This window comes from Myotis brandtii, unplaced genomic scaffold (genome assembly GCF_000412655.1).
Source record: "Myotis brandtii unplaced genomic scaffold, ASM41265v1 scaffold430, whole genome shotgun sequence".
Taxonomy (NCBI): Eukaryota; Metazoa; Chordata; class Mammalia; order Chiroptera; family Vespertilionidae; genus Myotis; species Myotis brandtii.
In genome coordinates, this window is record NW_005366456.1 from 1,530,965 (window position 1) to 1,551,879 (window position 20,915).

The 20,915-nt window shown below is 42.9% G+C and overlaps 1 protein-coding gene across 1 annotated transcript in view; it reads left to right on the plus strand.

Annotated features, from left to right (window-relative positions):
* The window catches only part of LOC102245735 (calcium-dependent secretion activator 1-like), a gene marked incomplete at its 3' end in the record, with an annotated part of 117,686 nt that extends 100,958 nt beyond the window's left edge, over positions 1-16,728 (plus strand). Inside the window, exons 2-3 of the mRNA XM_014546134.1 lie at positions 6,623-6,736; positions 16,396-16,728. Coding sequence (XP_014401620.1) covers positions 6,623-6,736; positions 16,396-16,728 — 447 coding nt within the window. The remainder of the gene's footprint in view (positions 1-6,622; positions 6,737-16,395) is intronic.
* Between the last annotated feature and the right edge of the window lie 4,187 nt (positions 16,729-20,915).

A 20,915-nucleotide genomic window follows, 5' to 3' on the forward strand; every position in this document is an offset into this window, starting at 1 on the left:
TGGTCTTCATTGTCCCTGCTCCTGGGCCATAATTGGTACTTGGTGATGCTTATCAAGTTGAAGGGATTGAAATAAAAGGGAAACAGATATTAGAATCTGATTCAATAAACCAAGTAAAATTAGGCTTTTATTTTTTTGTTGTTGTTGTTGTTAATGCTCATGCAAAATTCAAATCTTGCGTGAATTTTGGGACACCCTATAGAAACTCATAATTTTTAAAAAGACCTTACATTATGTCATTGAATAGCTATTAGAGTTATCACCATTTTCCAGTGAAAGGTTATCTGCTTTCTAAGTGAGAAGACTGAGGAGGAAATGACATTTATTTATTTAAGCCCAGTCTCTTCCAGAAGGCATTTCACTCTCTGGCCAATTCAGAGAACAGAAGTGGCTTTTCCAAGATGACACAGAGGTGGGTAGAACAGGGACTGAAATTGTCCTCCTCCTTCTACTGGAACAGCAGTTCTCAGACAGTATCCCATTCTTGTTATGAAGTGCAACTTTATAAACAATGGTGGAAAGAGCAAAGTTTTTAGCTGACTTTCTTATGTAAATTAGAGCTGATGAAAGGATATTGAAAAGAATTTATCTTTTGTGCACTTCATTCACTTATTTATTTAACAAGCACTTCATTTAGTGCCTGTCGTGTGTAAAGCATAAGTTGGCCCTGGGGAAACATTGCTGAACGAAACAGTAAGACAAGACAGATCATCTAACAAATTCAGCCATAACTGACAAGTATTATGGACACATAATATATTTAAGTTAAAGGTGTACAATGTAATGATTTGATACGTGTATATTTTGTAAAATGATTATCACATTAAGATTAATTAACATCTCCATCCCCTGACATAATTACCATTTAGTATATTAGCTATAATCACCATGCTGTGTATTAGATTCCTAGAGCTTGTTAAACTTTTACTGGATGTTATACCCTTTGACAATATCTCCCCATTTCCTCCACCCTGACCCCAGCTCCTGGCAAATTCCACTCCCCTCTGCTTCTCTGAGTCCAGCTTTTTGGGGTGTGTGTGTGTGTGTGTGTGTGTGTGTGTGTGTGTTTGTTAATCCTTGCCCAAGGATATTTTTCCATTGATTTTTAGGGAGAGTGTAAGAGAGTAAGAGACAAAATCATTGATGTGAGAGAAACACATCGATTGGTTGCCTCCTGCATGAGCCCTGACCAGGGCCTGGGTTGGGGAGGAACCTGCAACCAAGGTACGTGCCCTTGACCTGAATCAAACTCGGGACCCTTTGGTCTGCAGGCCAACGCTCTATCCACTGAGCCAAACCGGCTAGGGCTGAGTCCAGCTTTTTCTAGTTTCTACATGTACATGATATCATCCTGTGTTTCCTGTTCTCTGACTTTTTTTTAACTTAGCATAAGGCCCTCAAGTTTCATCCAAGTTGTGGAAGCAGCAGGATTCCCTTCCTTCTCGTGGCTGAATAACATCGACTTGTATATATAATCACATCTTCTTTATATTCATCTGTCAACGGACACTTAGGTTGTTCCCATATCTTGACCACTGTGAATAATGCTGCACTGAACATAGGGAACTTGTATATATAACCACATCTTCTTTATGTATGCATCTGTCGACGGACACTTAGGTTGTTTCCATATCTTGACCATTGTGAATAATGCTGCACTGAACATAGGGCTGCCACAATCTCTTTTTGGAACTGAGACCCATTTTCATTTACTTTGGCTATAGACCCAGATGTGGGATTGCTGGACCATGTGGTAGTTCTATTTTTAATTTTTGAGGAGCCACCATGCTGTTTTCCATCGTGGCTGCACCTATTTACATTCCCACCAGCAGCGCACAGGAGTTCCCTTTCTCCACATGCAGGACAACACTTGTTATTTCTTGCCTTTTTAATACTAGCCATTCTAACAGGTGTGAGGTGATATCCTCTGGTGGTCTCGAGTTACACTTCCCAGACCATGTTGAATACCTTGTTAAGTACCCGTTAGCCATTTGTACATCTTCTTTGGAAAAATGTTTATTTAGAATCCTCCTCATTTTTAAATCCGATTGTTTTTATTATACAGTGTATGAGTTCCTTATGTATTTTAGATATTAACTCCTTATCAGATAGTTTGCAAATATTTTCTCTCATTCCATAAGCTGCCTTTTCATGTGGCTGGTGGTGTGGTTTCTTTTGCTGTGAAGAAGCTTTTTTTAAAAAGTTGAACATGTAAAGGCTTTGCATTTATTTAAAATTTATTTTTAATTTTTGTTGACATATGACAAGTAATATTACATTAGTTTCACGTGTACAACATAGTGATTCAACATTTATATACCTTACAAAATGATCACCACAATAAGTTTAGTAACCATCTGTCACCATATATAGTTATTATGATATTATAGACTCTGTTTCCTATGCTGTGGATTACATTCCTGTGACTTATTTTGTAACTGGAGTCTTATACTTCTTAATACTTCTTAATACATCCCTTCCCTTTTTCCAGCCATCCCTCCAATCTCCTTCCCTCTGACAAACATTAGTTTGTTCTTTGTATCTGTGAGTTTGTTTCTGTTTTGTTTTGTTTGTCCATTTGTTTTGTTTTTTAGATTCCATATATAAGTGAAATTATACAGTGTCTATCTTTCTCAATCTGACTTATTTCACTTAGCACAATACCTTCTAGGTCCATCAATGATGTTGCCTTTTAATTGGATTCCTTTCTCTTCAGATTTTGTGTATTTTTATTTAGTTTTGGTTTATGGTTACCATAAGGTTCATATACATCCATCTATATCTATAGCAGTCTACTTAAAGCTAATAGGCATGTAAGTTCAATCGCATCCCAAAAGCACTACATTTTTTCTCCCCCTCCACTATTTATGTTTTTGATGGCATGTTTTATACCTTTTTGTTTTGTGTATCCCATGATTATTTATTGTAGTTATAGCTAATTTTGCTACTATTGTCTTTTAACCTTCACATTAGTTTCTCACATGGTTAATTCACTGTGATTATTATATATTAGAGGCCTGGTGCATGAAATATGTGCATGCGGGAGGGAGTCCCTCAGCCCGGCCTGCACCCTCTCATAATCTGGGACCCCTCAGGGGATGTCTGACTGCCAGTTTAGGTGTGATCATTTCTGCGGGATCAGGCCTAAGCTGACAATTGGACATCCCTCTCGCAATCCGGGACCGCTGGCTCCTAACCACTTACCTGCCTGCCTGCCTGATCACCCCTAACTCCTCTTCCTGCCTGCCTGATCACCCCTAACCACTCACCTGCCTGCCTGATCACCCCTAACTGCTCGCCTGCCTGCCTGATAACCCCTAACTGCTCTGCTTGCCTGCCTGCCTGATTTCCCCTAATCACTCTGTCTGTCTGCCTAATCACCCCTAACTGCCTCTGCTTCGGCCCCCACCACTGCAGCTTCATCCGGAAGGATGTCTGGAATGACATCCAGGAGGTTGTTCGGCTATCCGGTCTAATTAACGTATTACGCTTTTATTATTATAGATTTGCCTTTATCCGTGAGATTTTTCCCCCCTTTTCTGTATTTTTTTTTTTTATGTCTGGTTATGGCCCTTTTTTTCCTGGATAAAGAAGATCATTTAACATTTCTTGTAAAGCCAGCTTAGTGATTTGGAACTCCTTTCGTTTTTACTTGTCTGGGACACTCTCTCTCCTTCAATTCTGAATGATAACCTTGCTGGTTGTAAATTCCTTTCTTTCAGCACTATCAACCACCACTCCCTTCTGATAAATCAGCTGATAGCCTTAAGTGGTTTCCCTTGTATGTGACTTGTTTCATTCTTGCTGCCTTTAAGATGGTCTCTTTATCCTTAACATTTGCCATTTTAATCACAATATGCCTTGGTGTGGGTCTCTTTAGGTTCATCTTCTTTGGAAATTTCTGTGCTTCCTGGATCAGGATATTTGTTCCCTTTCCCAGATTATTAAAGTTTTCAAACATTATTTGTTCAACTATTCTTTCTACCCCTTTCTCTTCCTCTTCTCTTCCTGGAATTCCTATAATGTTAAATGTTAGGGCATGTGATGTTATCCCAGAGATCTCTTATACTATCCTCATTTTTTAAAAATTCTCTTTTTATTTTCCTGTTCTGATTGGGTGATCCCCACTAATCTATCTTCCATATTAACTAATGTGCTATTGATTCTTTTTAATATAGTCATCATTTTAGATATTGTTTTCTTTTGATTAGTTCTTTATTACATTTTTTATCTCTTTGTATTCTTCCATGTACTCTCAAGTTTTTTTAACATTCTTATGACCATTTCTTTGAATTCTTTTTTACTTATCTCCTTTACATTGGGGTTTTTTCTCTGGACTTCTTTCTTGTTTCTTCATTTGGGGCATATTCTTCTGTCTCCCTATTGTTTGAGTTTCTCTGATGTGTCTAAAATAGCTGAAAAAGTGGTCCTGAAAAAGTGGTCTCTGTGTAGGCTCTGATTTGGACAGTTTGGGCAAGCTGGATAGTTGGAATGAGTGCTGGAGGTGCCTGATATGACCTCTGGTCTGAAGGAGTGGGTTCCAGGTGGGGCAACCTGGAGTGTTTTGCTTCCTTTCCCTTCTAATCTGGGTGGGGCTACCTGATGTAGAGGGGGCTGCTAGGTGTGCTCTTAGCATGCCCTGTTGCTTTAACTGTCTGTGATCAGGGCAGGGTCTGGGCAGGGCTACTTTTTTAGCTCAATGTTCCACCAGCTTTGTCCTCTCTGGGTGGGACAGGTCTGTTCTGTGTGCATGGCTGCACTTCACTAGTTCTGTTCCCTCTCTAGGGAGTACAGCTCCTCATGTACTCAGTCATGCCCCTCATTCAACATGGCCATCCCTGCCTGTGTGCCCTGTGGCTTTAATTGTCCTCAGTCAGACATGGTCTGGGTGCACTACTGCATACCTGCTTCTCAGTGCCCTACTAGCTCTGCCCTTTCTCCCCAGGGGCAGCCTTGTGTGTGCACAGCAACACCCCACTTACTCCACAGAGGGCACCCATGAGTGTGGGTACCACAAGGTTTTGCTAGCTCCCCACTTTCTTTGGGCAGGAAAGCTCCCCATGCCACGCAGCAGTGCCCACTACCTCAGCACTTGCTCTGGATGAGGAAGCCTGCAGCTGTGCACCACAGCATTGTGTCAGCGCTCCACTTTTTTCAGGTGGGGGAGCCCCTTGTGTGTGCATCTCAGTGTGTGCTATGGTGCCCCCTTATTTCTGCTTGTTCTGGTTCCAAGAGGGGTGCCTGGGGACATGCCACAGTGCTCTGCAAATCAGCCAGAGAAGCTGGAGGGACTCCCACCCACTATCCACATTCAGAAAAAAATGTAAATAATGGCATGCACCAGTCCCTCTTGTTCTGGGTTGTTCCCTCAGCTCCCGGAGAGCTTTCATGGTTTCCTGACCTTCTCTATGCAGTCCCTCTCTCTTGCTTGTTGTGCAGAAGCTGTTTGATTGGCTCATAGTTGTCTGTCAGGAAGAATTGCTCAAAATATAGGCATATGTTTAATATGGTCTTGGGAGAGGGTGAGCTCAGCACCCACATACACCACCATTTTGGACCCACCTCCCGTGTTGTCGCTTTTTAGTTAAATGTAGTTCCACTTGTTTGTTTTTTCCCTTTTGTTCCTTGTGTTTTCCTTGTCAGAAACTACACCACCATTTTGGACCCACCTCCTGTGTTGTCGCTTTTTAGTTAGATGTAGTTCCACTTGTCTGTTTTTCCCTTTTGTTCCTTGTGTTTTCCTTGTCAGAAAACCACTAACAAGACAATGTTCAGAAGCTTTTTTCCTGTTTTCTTCCAGTAGTTTTCCAGGTTTGGGGGGATTAATTAATTAAGTCTTTAATCTATTTTTTGTTAATTTTTGTGAGTGGTTAAGATAGGGACCCAATTTTATTCTTCTGCATGTGAATATTCAGTTTTTACAAACCATTTATTGAAGAGACCATCTTTTACCCATTGAGTATCCTGGCTCCCTTTTCAAATATTAGTTGACCATATATGCGTGGGTTTACCTCTGGGATCTCAGTGCGGTCCCGTTGGGTTACGTGTCTGTTTTAATGCCAGCACTATACTTTTTGGCCACTATAGCTCTGTAAAGCAGGGCATTTCAGACCACCCGAGGCGCCTGTGCAGTGGTGTGTGGAACAGCCATCTCTAAAACACACACAGCCCTGACTTGCAGCGGTTGCCAGTTTCCATGCTGTAATTACTCCCACCTTGGCTGATCTCTAGCTTCCAATAACATGTCACTGAATGTGGAGTTGAGGAGAGACATGGGGTAGTAGCCCATATATATCATCTCTACAATACACACCATACATATAAATAACCCCAAAAGTACAGATCATAGTAAAATGTGATAACATAATAAAAAAGCAATGAATGTTGAGTATGTATTAACTTTGACTTTAATATGTTTATTTAACTGTAATTTATCTTAATGTTTAGAAATGGCTGTGTTTAACAACTGCCTCACAAAATTCCTGCAAACTTAGCATTCAGCTCTCACATGCCTGTGCAGGCCGGCTCCAGCCCACCAACGGGCCTGGCATCTTCAGTGCAAAGAACCATGATCCTTGGGTGGAACAAGTGCTCACTCTTCCTCTCCCTCTGTTTCTTCCAGATCAGCAAACAGCAGCTGCAGACCGTCAAGGACCGCTTCCAGGCTTTCCTCAATGGGGAAACCCAGATCGTGGCTGACGAGGCCTTCATGAACGCCGTCCAGAGTTACTATGAGGTAAGGCACCATGAGGAAGGATGGCGGGACTGCTCAGGCCTGCAGCCCAGGCTCAGTGGGAACAAAAGCCTTGGCCTTCCATAGGACCACTGCTCCTGAGGCAAAGCGGTGGGTGATTGGTTACAGTGTTAAGGAATAATTGTATTTTATTTGGGGGAAAACTGTAAAAGAAGCAACTGTTTACCAGCTGATTTTTATACCCAGCCCTGTGCTGAGTGCTTTACATGCAATTTCTTGCTTAATCCTTAAAGCAGTCTTCAGAGTTAGGTCCTGATATTATTTCCATTTTACTGATGAAGAGACTGAGGTTCAGGGAGGCCATGTCAATTACTCAAGGTCACACTCTTTAAATGCCACAGCTATAACTTGAAGTGAGTCAGGAGCATGTTCCCTCCATGTACAGCCTTTCTGAAGGATGTTAACATCTCCTAAGGACAGTGCATTCACTATCTTACTCTTCTCGCTATTAAGATGGTTCTTTTTGCAAGTTAGAACACCGTCCAAAATGCACCACTATTCCCAGGAGAAAACCTAGAAGTGAGAGAATATATCTTGAGTATATATTACAAGTAATTTTTCACCTTTAAACCTCAGTGATTTATTTATTAGTAAAGAGAATTTGGAATTCCACTAGTACTTTTTTTTTAGCATTAAATATTTATTTACTTGTAAATTTAAGAATGGCAGTTGCCAGTGGTTACAGGGGGACAAATGGAAGATGTTGGTCAAGGGTACAGACTTTCTGTTTTCAGATGAGTAAGTTCTGAGGATCTAGTGTACAGCATGATGACTGAGTTAATGACACTATTATACACTGGACATTTGCTGAGAGAGTAGATCTTAAATAAAAAGAAAATGTTAACTGAGGTGATGGGTAGATATGTTAATTAGCTTGATCATGGTAATCATTTCACTATATATGTACATAAAATAATCACATTGTAACCTAAAAAAATCATGTGTACAATTTAAATATATATAATTTTACTTTAAATTTAGTAATTATTCTTACATATTGTGAATATTGGCTATCATTGGTACATCATTAATGGCAAGTGGACATGCCATGCCTTCCTATTGGCAATGTTTAACTGACATACACATTTTCAAAAATGATTATTTGGTCATTGAAAGACATTTTACTTTATATTAATCTATTTCATATGATCCAGATATTCTCTGTGTTTGGAATCCTGTGCCTCAAATGTCTTACCCATTGTCAAGACTAGCTTAAAAGCATTAGAAACTATCCTCTAAGCATGGAAAAACTTATGGGATGTTGTCATAGGCAATTCAAAGTAATAACAATAAACTCTAAAGTAAGTGTAAGGAAATCCAACAAACTGAATTTCTCACAATGGATTACTTTCTTTTTAAAATTATTAGGGAGCAAATTATTTCAGATCAGAAACATTGGTGCTCTTCCTTCCACTCCGACTAGAGCACGTGACTCCTCCTTTCACAGGGAGTGGAGCAAGACCACAATTAGACCCTGGGAAAACGTTATTGATTAGCTTGCCAATTAGTTTTTCATAGTAAACAGCCTTTGTCTTTATGATATTTGCTGAGTCTGGCCACAGACTCATTTTACATGTCATTTCCTCAGTGAAATTTCTATGCGAATCTATTTTAGAAGTTGGGTTCATTTTTACACTTGTCAAACTTAAGTTTTTCCTTTACATTTTATCAGCAGTATCAATTATTGGCAATAAGGGCCAAACTTACTGCTTTACCTGATGTGATGTAATTTTTCAGTTGCATTTAATGGAAAGTGGAAATGAGATTTGGAATCACGATGAGGGTATGGCAGTGAATAACTTGAATACATTTTACAAAATTTCTGTCTAGAAACTTCCAGGAAATGAAATGAATCCCTGCCCCCCTCCCCCCGCCCTTTCTTCAAGTTCTGAAAGCCAGTTCTGACCAGACAGAACCTTATCGATAGTTCATGTTTAAAGTCATTCACCAGTTTGTAAATTTCGAGAATGCTCATCTTAATTAGAAAGCTCATTTGACTAATGACATAAATGAAAAGAAAGTGCCATTTATATCCATTAATTAAATTTGAAAATTAGAAGTCATCAGCATGCTAACAAGTCTCTGTCAATTACCATTATATCTACAGTGACCCAAACTGTACTGGCCAGTTGGTTTGAAATCACTTTTTTTTTTTAGTCTGATGAGAATCTAGGCTTGGAGAAATTACTGACTGTTTAATGTTGAGATTTGGGTGACAGGAAATAAGGTGAGGTGTGAATTGTTTACCACAGTCCTCAGTAAAGTTTGAAAGTCTTTGGGTCACATTTCCTGGGACCCCCTGCAGCACAGACCCCCAGGCAGGGGTCAGGGTAGCACCGCCTGTCTGCTCCCCTCTTCTCTCCCCTTTCCCTTTGCTCTCGGTGATGGAGAAGCTAATGTCTCTTCCTCTCCCCGAATCTGAAATGCAATTACTTTTCTGTCAGTGTCTGTCTTGGTCACGAGTCTTTAGATTACAGATGACAGACACCTACTTCAAACCGGTTTCAAAATGAGCTTTATCTGCTCCAGCCTCTTGAAGGCCCAGGAGGCCTGGCTTAGCTGTGGCTCCGTCCTGAGATGCAAAGGTGCAGCAGCACGAGCATCTGCCTCCACACTCGGCTTCCTGCTTAGGCAGGTTCGTTCCCTGCAGCCCCAGGAGCACAGAGAACCTCTTTACTGAGAGTCCCAGCAAAAGGCCAGGTGACTTGGATGGAGGGACATGGGTCAGGCGTCTTTTCTGAAACTGATCACAGTAGGAGGGGGTGGAACAGACCGGGACGCAGGCCTAGGACACACAACACCTCTGAGCCCGAGTGCAGGCTCAGTCCCAGCAGAGCCATCTGTATTGAAAATGCAATGGTTTCCCAATGAGAAATGAGGGTGACTCTTACCAGGAGAAGGGGGAATGAATGCTCGTCCAAAAAACTTCATATATATTCTCTTTCTAAACGCTCTCTCAAACACACACACACACTTTCTCACACACATATACTCTCACTCACATACACACACACACTCACACACACACTCTCACACACATACTCGCTCACACACACTGTCACACACACACTGTCACACACATATACATTCACATACACACACTCACTCTCACACACACACTCGCACACACACTCACACACATATAGTCACACACACACTCACACACACACTTTCTCACACACACACTTTCTCACACATACACTCTCTCACACTTACACTCACTCTCACACACATACACTCACACACACTCACATGCACACTCACACACATACATGCACACATACTCACTCACACGCACACTCTCACACACTCAATCACTCACACACCCTCTCACACACACTCTCACTCACACACACTCACATACACAAATATACACTGACACATTCTTATATATACACTCTCACTCTTATACACACTCTCTGACATACACTCTCACACACATTCTCACATACACTCACACACACTTTCACTCACACACATTCTCACATACACACACTCACACACACTTTCACTCACATACACGTACTCTCTCTCTCACACCTACCCCAGCCACCATATTGCACCTCCAGTTTACCAAGGTAATGTCATTAAGAAAAAAATCTTTACTCAAAAAGTCCTGAGATTATTGCACTAGGCAAAGTCAAAGTCAGCGTCAGGCGTTGGCCTTGTGGTGCTAAAGAATAACGGTTTGTCACACACTAGAGGAGTAAAGACAGTTTCCACCTGTGCCCATCAGCCCAGCATGGCCCCGGCTGGCCAGCACTAACCCGCAAGCTGGTGCGGCCTGGGTGTGAGTGGGGCCAGGAGAGAGGGAGGCAAGGTTCTCTGAGGCTCTCCAGAGCATGTCGGCTTATTTTATCCTTTCCTGGTGGCCCTGACTGTCAAAGCCGATCACACAGGACAGCAGGTTAATCCTTAATCTCTTCCATTAGGGCTTTGAGGGCTGGGCACTCTGAGATCTGCCTGTTCCCACAACCACAGCCACAGCCACAGCCATAGCCACAGCCCTAAGACACCGGAGAGCCACCCATTCCTTGGCTGGGCACCCTGAGATCTGCCCAGCAGCCCCAGCCTATTCCCACAGCCACAGCCACAGCCCTAAGACACCGGAGAGCCACCCATTCCTCCACAGCCCCCACGTCTTTTCTAACCCTCAGCTCCAGCCGCACCGACACCACCCACCTCCTTGGTTCCTTCACACACTGGGCCTGGGCCTCAGAGAAGAGAGGCGGTGGAAGAGCTGTACAAAGCCGTCTCATTCAGATCCCACCTGGAAGGAAACGTGGAGTGTGGTAGGAAGTGAGGGTGGAGATCGGTGGAGACGCACAGGCACTCGGAGCACCACAGCTGACATCGGGCGTCAGCCATGCCACTGCTCTGACTTCTGCTTTCGTATCTTGTTTTTAGCTGATCTCCTCTAGCAAAGGCCTGGGTAGCGTTTGTCAAACTGCCTTTGAATGTGCATCACAGAATTCTCCAGTTGCTAGCAACAGAAACGGACTGCGGTTAAATTAAGCCTTAATAATAACAACAACAAGAACAACTGTTTGTTGTTTTTGTTCTTAAAAGAAATAACCAAGCATAAGGAAAAATGGAACCGGAGGAAGCCAGGCCACAGAATATAACAGGCGGCCTGTCACTACCCCATTCCATCCGGTGGCACCCCACTCTGAGTCTGAACCCCACCATCTACCACAGGTCATGGCCCCAGATGTGCATCTGAAGTTTGCACCAGGATCCCTTAATTTTTGGTGAGGGATATCTTTAAGATCCAAAGGTGCATTTTATTTTAGAAATTAACATTCATTGTGCCTCAACAAAGGTAAATTTTGTATTTTTTCCATGTAGAAAGACTTGTTTTAAGTAATTATGGAAGTAAAGCATGCCAATTATAAAACTAGACAGTGTAAGAAAAAATCTAAAAGAAAATTGCTAGAAAAATACCTGTAATTCCATCATCCTAAACAATTACTATTAAATTGGGGTATATATCTCTTCAGATATTTTTATATGTCTGTGCATATACCAATAGCTATTTAATTTCTGTATTAAGATGTAAAATTACTATGATATATTAATAATCCACTTGTTTATTAGCACAGTAGTTTTCAATTTCCTTTCTACCTCTGCGAAAATCACACATATGACACCCTCATCAGTAGAAGGTTTTATTACCTATGATGTTCTTGACCCAGGGTCTTGCTCCTATCCTCCTAGCCCACCTCACCCCTACCATTGAAATCTCCAGGTTAACAACAGATCATGGACATCTTAGATGCCAGTGGGAAAAATAGCTTATTTCATGGCTGCATGGTAATCTGTTAAAAAACAATAGGTAACTTTAGTTACATTCTTACAGCAGACACCATGCTCACCGGTTGACACTCATTGTCTGGTTGAATTCTTTCCCAAGTCCTACCAGGTCGGTAGCTATGATTCCCATTTCAGAGTTAAGGAAACTGAAGGCCCAGAAGATTAGGCTGCTTGCTTAGGAACAAAGCTAGCAACTGGTAGAATCAGGATTTGAACTCAAGTCCTCTAACTAGAACCTGCTCCTCTTGTTATGCAGCCATTCCTTAGTAGTAAGCAGGTTGTTGTGTGTGTGTAAACCTTGTTTACTTTAACATCTAGGTCTTTTTGCTCTTTATTTTGGATGATGTGCTTTTGTAGAGCAGGAAAGGGTCTGTCTTGGTTCCTCAGCCTGTCAGCAAGACAGTGGGAGCTGGGCCAGCTTTGCCCCGCACCGGGTACTGTCATTAAAGTACCGGTGTGCTTGTGGGTTTCTAAAACAACCTTGAGGTTGCTTGGCTCTGGCGAGGGAGGGAAGGACTGATGGATGAGGGCGAGTCACTGAATTGATTGCCCTTCACCATTCCATATTTATTTGTTCATCTTCTGTCTCCCATTATGACCTCTCTGGAAGCTGGCAGAGAGGAGGGAGGATTTATGGATGTGCCGCATAGAACTGTGCCTGGGGTTGAAGTCCCTTGGAACAGCCAAAAACAAAACAAAATGAAAACACCAGGTAGCGCTCCCAGTACAAATGAGCATCAAGGGTGGTTTAGAGACACAAGTGCACCGGTGCTCAGTAGCTGTACTCAAGACAGGGCAAGGCTGGCCCAGGCTCACGTCCCTTCTGATGAACTGAGAAGCCAAGACAGAGGATGTGCCTGGAAAATTAGTTTTCTGCTGCCACCCCTCTGCCCCTGGCTGTCTCGCATTTCATCTTCGCTGTCTCCTCAATCTTCAGCCTCCTTCCTCACACTCTTGACGTTCCACTCATCTCCCCTCCTTCCCGGCCTGGCCATCATATCTCACCTCTGGACAGATGGAGCCCTCTATTTCCAAAGTCCTTTCAGGAAGTTTTATCCTCATCCAAGAAGGCTGGCTGCATGAACCCCGTGTGACAGGGAAGGAGAGTGGGGTTCATAGATGTTAAGTGACATATTTATCGAGTGGCCACAGGGACGAAGGAAGGGACTGTGCCAAGCCGATGATGTGTGCAGGATCCAGGCGTCACCACCAGGTATGGATGCCAGCTGGGGCCATTTCCTTCCACTGTTAGCAGGTCCCCCAGATAGCTAGCTTCAGTCCACTGTTGCAGGGACCAATATATTGTGCTCGCTGGTTTCGCCTTTATCTTCTTGCCTCATCCAGATAGGCTCTCAGTAGGGTCTCTGCTTCGAGAAGTCTGCTTTGTTCTTATTCATTCACTCATTCAACGTAGTACCAATTGCGAGCCAGACACTGTCTTAGACACTTGAAGAAAAAAATAGGAAAAAGCAGTTACAACCCCTGCCTTCCTCACACTCAGATATTAACCAAGAGTCACAAAGACAGATGGCAAATGGCAATTATGAAAGGGTTTGGGGGGAAGGAAGATGGTGCTGAGGGCTTATGACTGGCCCAGCTGAATGGGACCCTGGTATGAACAGATGAAGAGGAGAGTGTGACTTCATTGTTCATTGTTTCCAAGTCACCTCTCATGCTCATTAGAGCTGAAAACAAAGAGTTAACCCCAGCCTCTTTGTGTCCAGGTGACCTCCATTGCCAGTCTCCTGGAGTTCTACAAAGCTTCCTGCCAGTTCCCTTGGCCCCTTTCAGGCCTGTTTCCCACATTAAAGACAGAGAATGTGAACTTGATTTTGTTATGTCTTAGCTTAAAACCTCCAATGGCCTCTGTGCCCTTCAGATGAAGACCAACATACTGAATGGGGTCTCCCATGCTTGTGGCCACCTGACCCCTTCCTGCCCATCTTACATCGGTCATCCCCCCACCCCTCAGAGCCACAGCCACCCTGGATTCTTCTGTCCTCAGACCCTTGGGTTCTTTACACATATTGTTCCCTGTCTCTGAAATACTATCTCACCCTCTCTTCACCTAACATCTTTCACATGTGATTTCCAGGAAGCCTTTCCTGACCACACACTAGAACAGATTCCTGGGTTTAGGCAGGACCCCTGTACTTTCCCTGATAAAACTTGTCCCAGCTTGTAACGCTCTTTGGGTGGGATTATTGGATGATGTCATGGAGGCTTGCGGGCTGGGTCTGCATCTGTCTTGCTCACCATCGTATTCCTGGCACCTGGCACAGTGCTTCCCACCTACTAAGTGCTCAAAGAAAGAAGACCAGGTTCATAAAGAAGAGTGTAGATATCACAGCTGGAAGGACAAACCCCCAAATAATATAGTTCATCTCCCTCAGTGAACAGATTAGTAACTGGAGATTCAGAGAGGGGAGGTGACTCACCCAATGTCACACAGCAAGCTAGTGGCAGACCTGGCCTGGGACCGTGGTTTACAGCTCCTGCCTCCCCACAAAATTTCTCTATTTGCCTCAAAATTTGTAAGTTCTTTGAGATCTAGATCTAAAACCGAGACACTGTGTGTTAGTTGGAGAAACCATCTGTATAAACCATTACAGAGTTTCAGGTGAATTCTTCAGCTCCTTACGGGTTATAAGGCCTAAGGACTCATTTGAATATTTTTTCTAAAGTTGATTTTTAAATGAACTCTAAGGTCTCAGCTGAGGACCAGTTCTGAGGTGCAGGCGAGTGGGCCACGGCCTCTAGCCCATGAAGCAAACCCGCAGCCCTCCTTTCTAAGTGAGAGCATGGAGTCACACACAGTGAGCGCAGGCCCCCTGGCTGACAGCTCGCCACCAAGGGAGCCCTGGTGATGAAGCGGCAGCGATGAAACGCGCCCCAAGCGATGCCAACTCGTGGCCAATAAGGGCGATTCCTGAACCCAGATGAGGAGCGAATGTTTGTTCTGCCTCTGACAAGGCATGTATGCTCCTCTAAAGGGTGACCAGGACACAGCTCACAGACGTCAGGAGGTGTTCTCGCCCCCCCTTCCCCCCACCCCATGGATAGGAAGCAGCCGATTCTCCACCTTGTCTACACCCCCAGAACCATGTGGCTGTGCTGGGCCCTGGAGCGAGAGAAAACTGATCTTAATGAATGTCTCGGTCCCAAGACCCAGGCAGCACCAACAGAACAACCCAGGGTTCCCCACCAGGCAGGGGAGCCCCTTAGGGAAGGAAGGAACCACAAGGCCATGCATTTATAGCCAGCCGGTGTGAGTTACCAAAGCAAGTCCCTTCCCCTCCCTGGAGTCTCAGTTTTCTGTCTGCAAAATAGACTTAATGTAGCACCTGCTTTCTATGTGCACTTACTCTCAAAGTGCCCGGTTCCGTACTGGGGACACATGACATTGGGGGAACAAGAAGGACACAGTCCTTGCGCACGAGGTGTTTACATTTTGGCAAGGGAGACGGACATTAAATATAGATTTGCTTAATATTTGTTCCGTTTCAACAGTGATCATATCCCTGGCACCTGGCACCTGGCACACTGAGAGGCTAAAATGAGCTATAAGTAGTGGTTAACATTTAAGTGCTATGTGGGGACATCAGGCCAATTGCTTTACATATTATTATAAAACCAACACAAACCATTAGGCATTAATATGGGCTATTTTGAAAAGTCCTTATCATATATTAACTCATTTAATCCTCATTTTAAAATACCTGTGATGTAGAGAAAACTATTATCTTCAATTTAGAGATGAGAAAACTGAGGTACAAGAGATTAACTTGCTGAAAGAAACATAGCCACTAAATAGCAGAGAAAGAACCCAGGCAGCCTGGGCCTAGAGCAGTGATGGCGAACCTATGACACGCGTGTCAGAGGTGACACACGAACTCATTTTTTGGGTTGATTTTTCTTTGTTAAATGGCATTTAAATATATAAAATAAATATCAAAAATATAAGTCTTTGTTTTACTATGGTTGCAAATATCAAAAAATTTCTATATGTGACACGGCACCAGAGTTAAGTTAGGGTTTTTCAAAATGCTGACACGCCGAGCTCAAAAGGTTCGCCATCACTGGCTTAGAGTCTATATGCCTTATGCTGCCTCCCAGAATGTCACTGTCTCACTGATCCTTGCTAAATACTGTTAAGTACTGTTGTTATTCTCATTTTCCACATTTGGACCCCAAGCCAAACGTGTGACTTCTGAGTTTGCACAGCTAAGAGATGGTGGGGCTGTAACCACACGGGCCTCCTGTGACGCCTGTGAGCTGGTCTCCAGGACAGACTTTCTGATGCCTTTCCTGGCCCTGTTCTCGCTCAGGTGTTCCTGAAGAGCGACCGCGTGGCCCGCATGGTGCAGAGTGGGGGCTGCTCCGCCAACGACTCTCGGGAGGTCTTCAAGAAGCACATCGAGAAGAGGGTGCGCAGCCTCCCCGAGATCGATGGCCTCAGCAAGGAGACCGTGCTGAGCTCCTGGATGGCCAAGTTCGATGCCATCTACCGCGGGGAAGAGGACCCCAGGAAGCAGCAGGCCCGGATGACCGCCAGCGCAGCCTCTGAGCTGATTCTGAGCAAAGAGCAACTGTACGAGATGTTCCAGAACATTCTCGGGATCAAGAAGTTTGAACATCAGCTCTTGTACAACGCCTGCCAGGTAAGCTGCCTATCGCCTGGGCGCAGAGTGGTGAGTAAGCAGGGCCACGTGATGACTTCTGTGTGCTCTAGACAACATTGCCTTCTTGGGCCATTTCTTGATTTAAAAAAAAAACACAACATTAAAAACTATATTTTACAGCTGCATTGGTAAAAGTTGAATGTAATTCAGGCTAAAACAGGATAGGATGGTTTTCTTCTGATTTTAAAAGGAATTAAAACATTTTGCGAGCCCCTAGAAGTCTCATGGGCCTTGGGTACTATGCTTAATGTATCTAAGGGTGAATCACCCCTATGAGTAAGACCTAGCTCTCATGTGTCAGCAATTCAACAAGATCAAATTGATTGATTTTTCTTTAAAGAAGATTGTTTTGCTTTTAAAACAATCCTCTTGAGGGGCCGTATTTACTCAGCTAGGGAGACCATGGACCTCCCGCCTGGTCATCAAGACTAATTATTTGCAATAGAAAGCTTCCAGAGGCCTGAGTATGCCAGGCTCCTGTGCTAGTTACATCAGTAATCTCTGCGTGGATCTGAAGGGGCTAGCTGAGGCTCTGCTTGGGCCCAGCTCAAAATGGGCTTCTGTTTTCTCTGGATCGGGGGTTGGGAGAGTGAGGTACTTATCCTAGATCTTCATTTCCTGCAAACCTCTCCATTATATTCCTGCATTCATACAACCAATATTTATTGAGTGGCAGCTTTGCAATCTCTGCAGATTTTAGTGCTTGGCACTTGGGAGCATTTGTTAAATGCACATGTCCAAGCCCCAGCCCTAGAAATGCTGCTTCTGCATTCTCAGGGCAGGGCCATGGCATCTGCATTCTAAACACAAGCCCCCCTCCCTGGTTATTTTGCTGCCCTCTCCTTCTGAGAACCATTAGAGAAACTGAGCCATGGCCTGGTTCACCTGCGCCAACGCTGCCCCTAAGGTAGGTTAAATGGAGACACTAGCGTATTGGCTAAGATTTGTGCCTTGCGCAGAATCAGACAGTGGTAAATCTTAATATGACCCCCTCACTAGCTTATGGCTGTAGGGAGATAGTTAACCTCCCCACACGTGAGCTTGGGATGGAATTATTATAAGGAATCAATGTGTATAAAGCCCAGAGCAGCACGGGGCACTTTATAAATGGTAGTGGTTAAAATATATTGTAGTCCACCAGAAGAGACAAAAAGTCAATGCAGTATCAGAACAGTGCCACAGATGATTGACATAAGAGCTACAGGATGTTGAGGCTTACTTTTTTTTGCCTCCATGGCTACCTCCTAGTTCAAGGCACCAACATCTCTTGCCTGGACAACCACAGCGTCTACCCAACTGGTAATACTGCCTCCTCCCTTGCCCATGGTAACGCACCCACCAAACACAGCTGGAGTGAGCTTCTGGATCATGTCAGTCCTGTCCCCAAACCTTCCAGAGGCATCCTATCACCCGTAGAAAGCACCCCAACTCCTCTCTAAGGCTTGAGGCAGTACATGAGCCAGGGCTGCTCACACCACTTTCCCCACATGCTTACTCACGGGCCTTCCCATTTCCCTAGCACTTCACATTCGTCTGGGCCTTTGCATTTGCTCTCCCCTCAGCTTACAATGCTCTTGCCAACACCTTTGCACACTGGCACAGCTTAAATGCCAACTTCTCCAAGAGGCCTTCCAAGGCCCCATCTAAAGTTCTCCCTTGCCTCACACCTCACCGAGTCATTCCATGCCGTACACTGGTCCTATTTCCATCATCGCCTTTACCACTGTTTTCCATTTCTTATTCATCCATTTTTGCCTGTTTATTATCTGTTTTCCTCTCCCTGCTCATTTTTTCACCATACAGTTAGCCTCATTCACCTTTTCATTGTTTGCTAATATTTTCAGTACATGAAACAATTCTTGCACATAGTAAGTGATCAATAATTGCCTACTGAATTATTAAATGGATGACAGCAGATTATTTTAACTGGTAAATAGGTCTTGTTGTTCGTCCTATGGCTTACCCAGAACTTTCTGGGTATGTTAGTAAGTAGGAATCTATTTAGCATTTCATAATATAATATGTACATTACATTTAAAGATTTTCTGACATCCTGTTTTCTCCTCGGCCACATTAATTCAGAACACTGATTGCCAAACCAAAGGTAGAGAGGGTTTCACTGATGGGTCAAGAAGTATTTTAAAATTCTCCTCGATATAAAATTAAATTGTTTTTTAATTTAAAATATTACTGCATCCCTCATGGTGTAGGCAGGTGGTATTACCATCCAGCACCTCCACTAACTCCACTGCTACCTTCTCCACCACAAGGAGGTGGGTTGTCAGAGCTCCAGAAAGATTGACAATCACCCACCCGGGTGGTATGTAAGATTAGAAATTAGAGATAGTCAAGTGTTCCTAACCTTGACAGGCAAACAATTATCCTAGGGATTAACTTTCCTTCTAATTGCAACAGTGTGTTATTGGTGTTTTCAGTTCTTGCTCAAATGTTAGCATCATTGGAATGGATCCATTGCTATGCCATTTCTTATCTCAGTATTTTTGAACTTGTTGAATAGGGCTATGTGGGTAGACCATAGTTTGTTGTATTCTCCTAAAAAATGAATTAATTTGACTCATATTTTCAAAATATTTCCCATGAGTTAGAAAAAAATACGATAAAAAAAATAATGGCCTCTCTCCCAAGAATAATGATTGTCTTTAGCTAAAAGAGAATTGTGAGAAACGTACAGTACTTCTTGGGACAGGAATACTTAAGGCATTTAGTACTATATTCTAGTCTCACACCTAAGTCTGATTATTACTTCAGGGCTTCACATAAATAGAAATTAAGATAAAGGGCATATGCAGGTAATTCACACAAAAAATAAATGAATTCTAAATATCTGATTAATTGTATGTTCCATGTCTATAATAATCTGAGTTATGTAAGTATATTGACAAATAATACAAGTATTTTTTTAAAAAGATAACAGTGGTAATGATAACACATTGCAAATGTTATAGAAATAGATATTCTCATCACTGACTATTGGAATAATTTATTATTTTAACCTTTTTGTAGAGGAATCTGTTAATTTTCAGCCAAGCACATTTGTAAAGGGCAAACCTGTTGACCTAGCAGTTCTACCTCTAGGAACTGGTTATAAGCAAACACTCCGAGGTGTGTACAGAGTGTTGAGTTAACCACATAAAAGAATACTTTTCAGCCAGTAAAATAGTTGTTGAAAAAGAAAGCTTACCACACGGGAAACATTCGCTGGCTCTTTTAAAATGGAAAACCAGGCTATGACAGAGTATGAAGGCTTGATTTTACTTTTATGGCTAAAGAATTGGATGGTGAAAAACAAAATCGTAACTGCTTGTTTTTAGGGGTAGCGTTGTGGTTGGTTTCTATTGTTTTCATTTGTGCTTTTCTGTGTTTTTGAATTTTCTGCCTTAACCATCTAAGTATTTTGTAAATGGAACCGAAGAGCAAAAATCTCAGCAAAGACGCTATCAAAACAATGGGATAAGAAGAAAACAATCTTCTGCATTGTTTTCTAGACTTCAGCCATTAATATACCGCTTCATACTTGTTGTCATTTCCAAGTCCTACCTGTATGATTACTTATTTAATTTTTCTAATTAAACCAACTCCTAAGTCACTTTTTAAGCCTATCTTTCTCTTCAGAAGTAATGAATGTAAGTAAAATCACAGCTTTGAAGTATTAGTTTAAAAAGCAGCCAATATGCATTAAAGCGACATCTAACCAGTGAAACAGAAGCTCTTCATTAGTCTGCCCTCATGTATCATCCACACACCAGTGATGTGGGAGGCATGGCTGGGGCGACCAGTGCCCTGACATGCTGAGGTTGCTGAGCCCCTGATGCCATCCCTGAAAGTAGCCCCAGACTGACCAGAAGAGCATTCATATAAGTCTGCATTTCTCATGACCTGCAATCAGCTTTCAAAAATTATAGAATTGAGGCCCAGGCTAGGTAGCTCAGTTGGTTTGAGAATCGTCCCAATACACCAAGGTTGCAGGATCAATCCCCAGTCAGGGCATATAGAGGAAGCAACCAATGAATTCATAAATAAGTTTAACAACAAATCAATCTCTCTCTCACTCTTTCTCTCTCTTAAGTCAATAATTAATTTAGAAAATAAATTATAGATTCATTTCCTCGCTTTCTCATATATCACACTGAACTCAGCAGAACTCT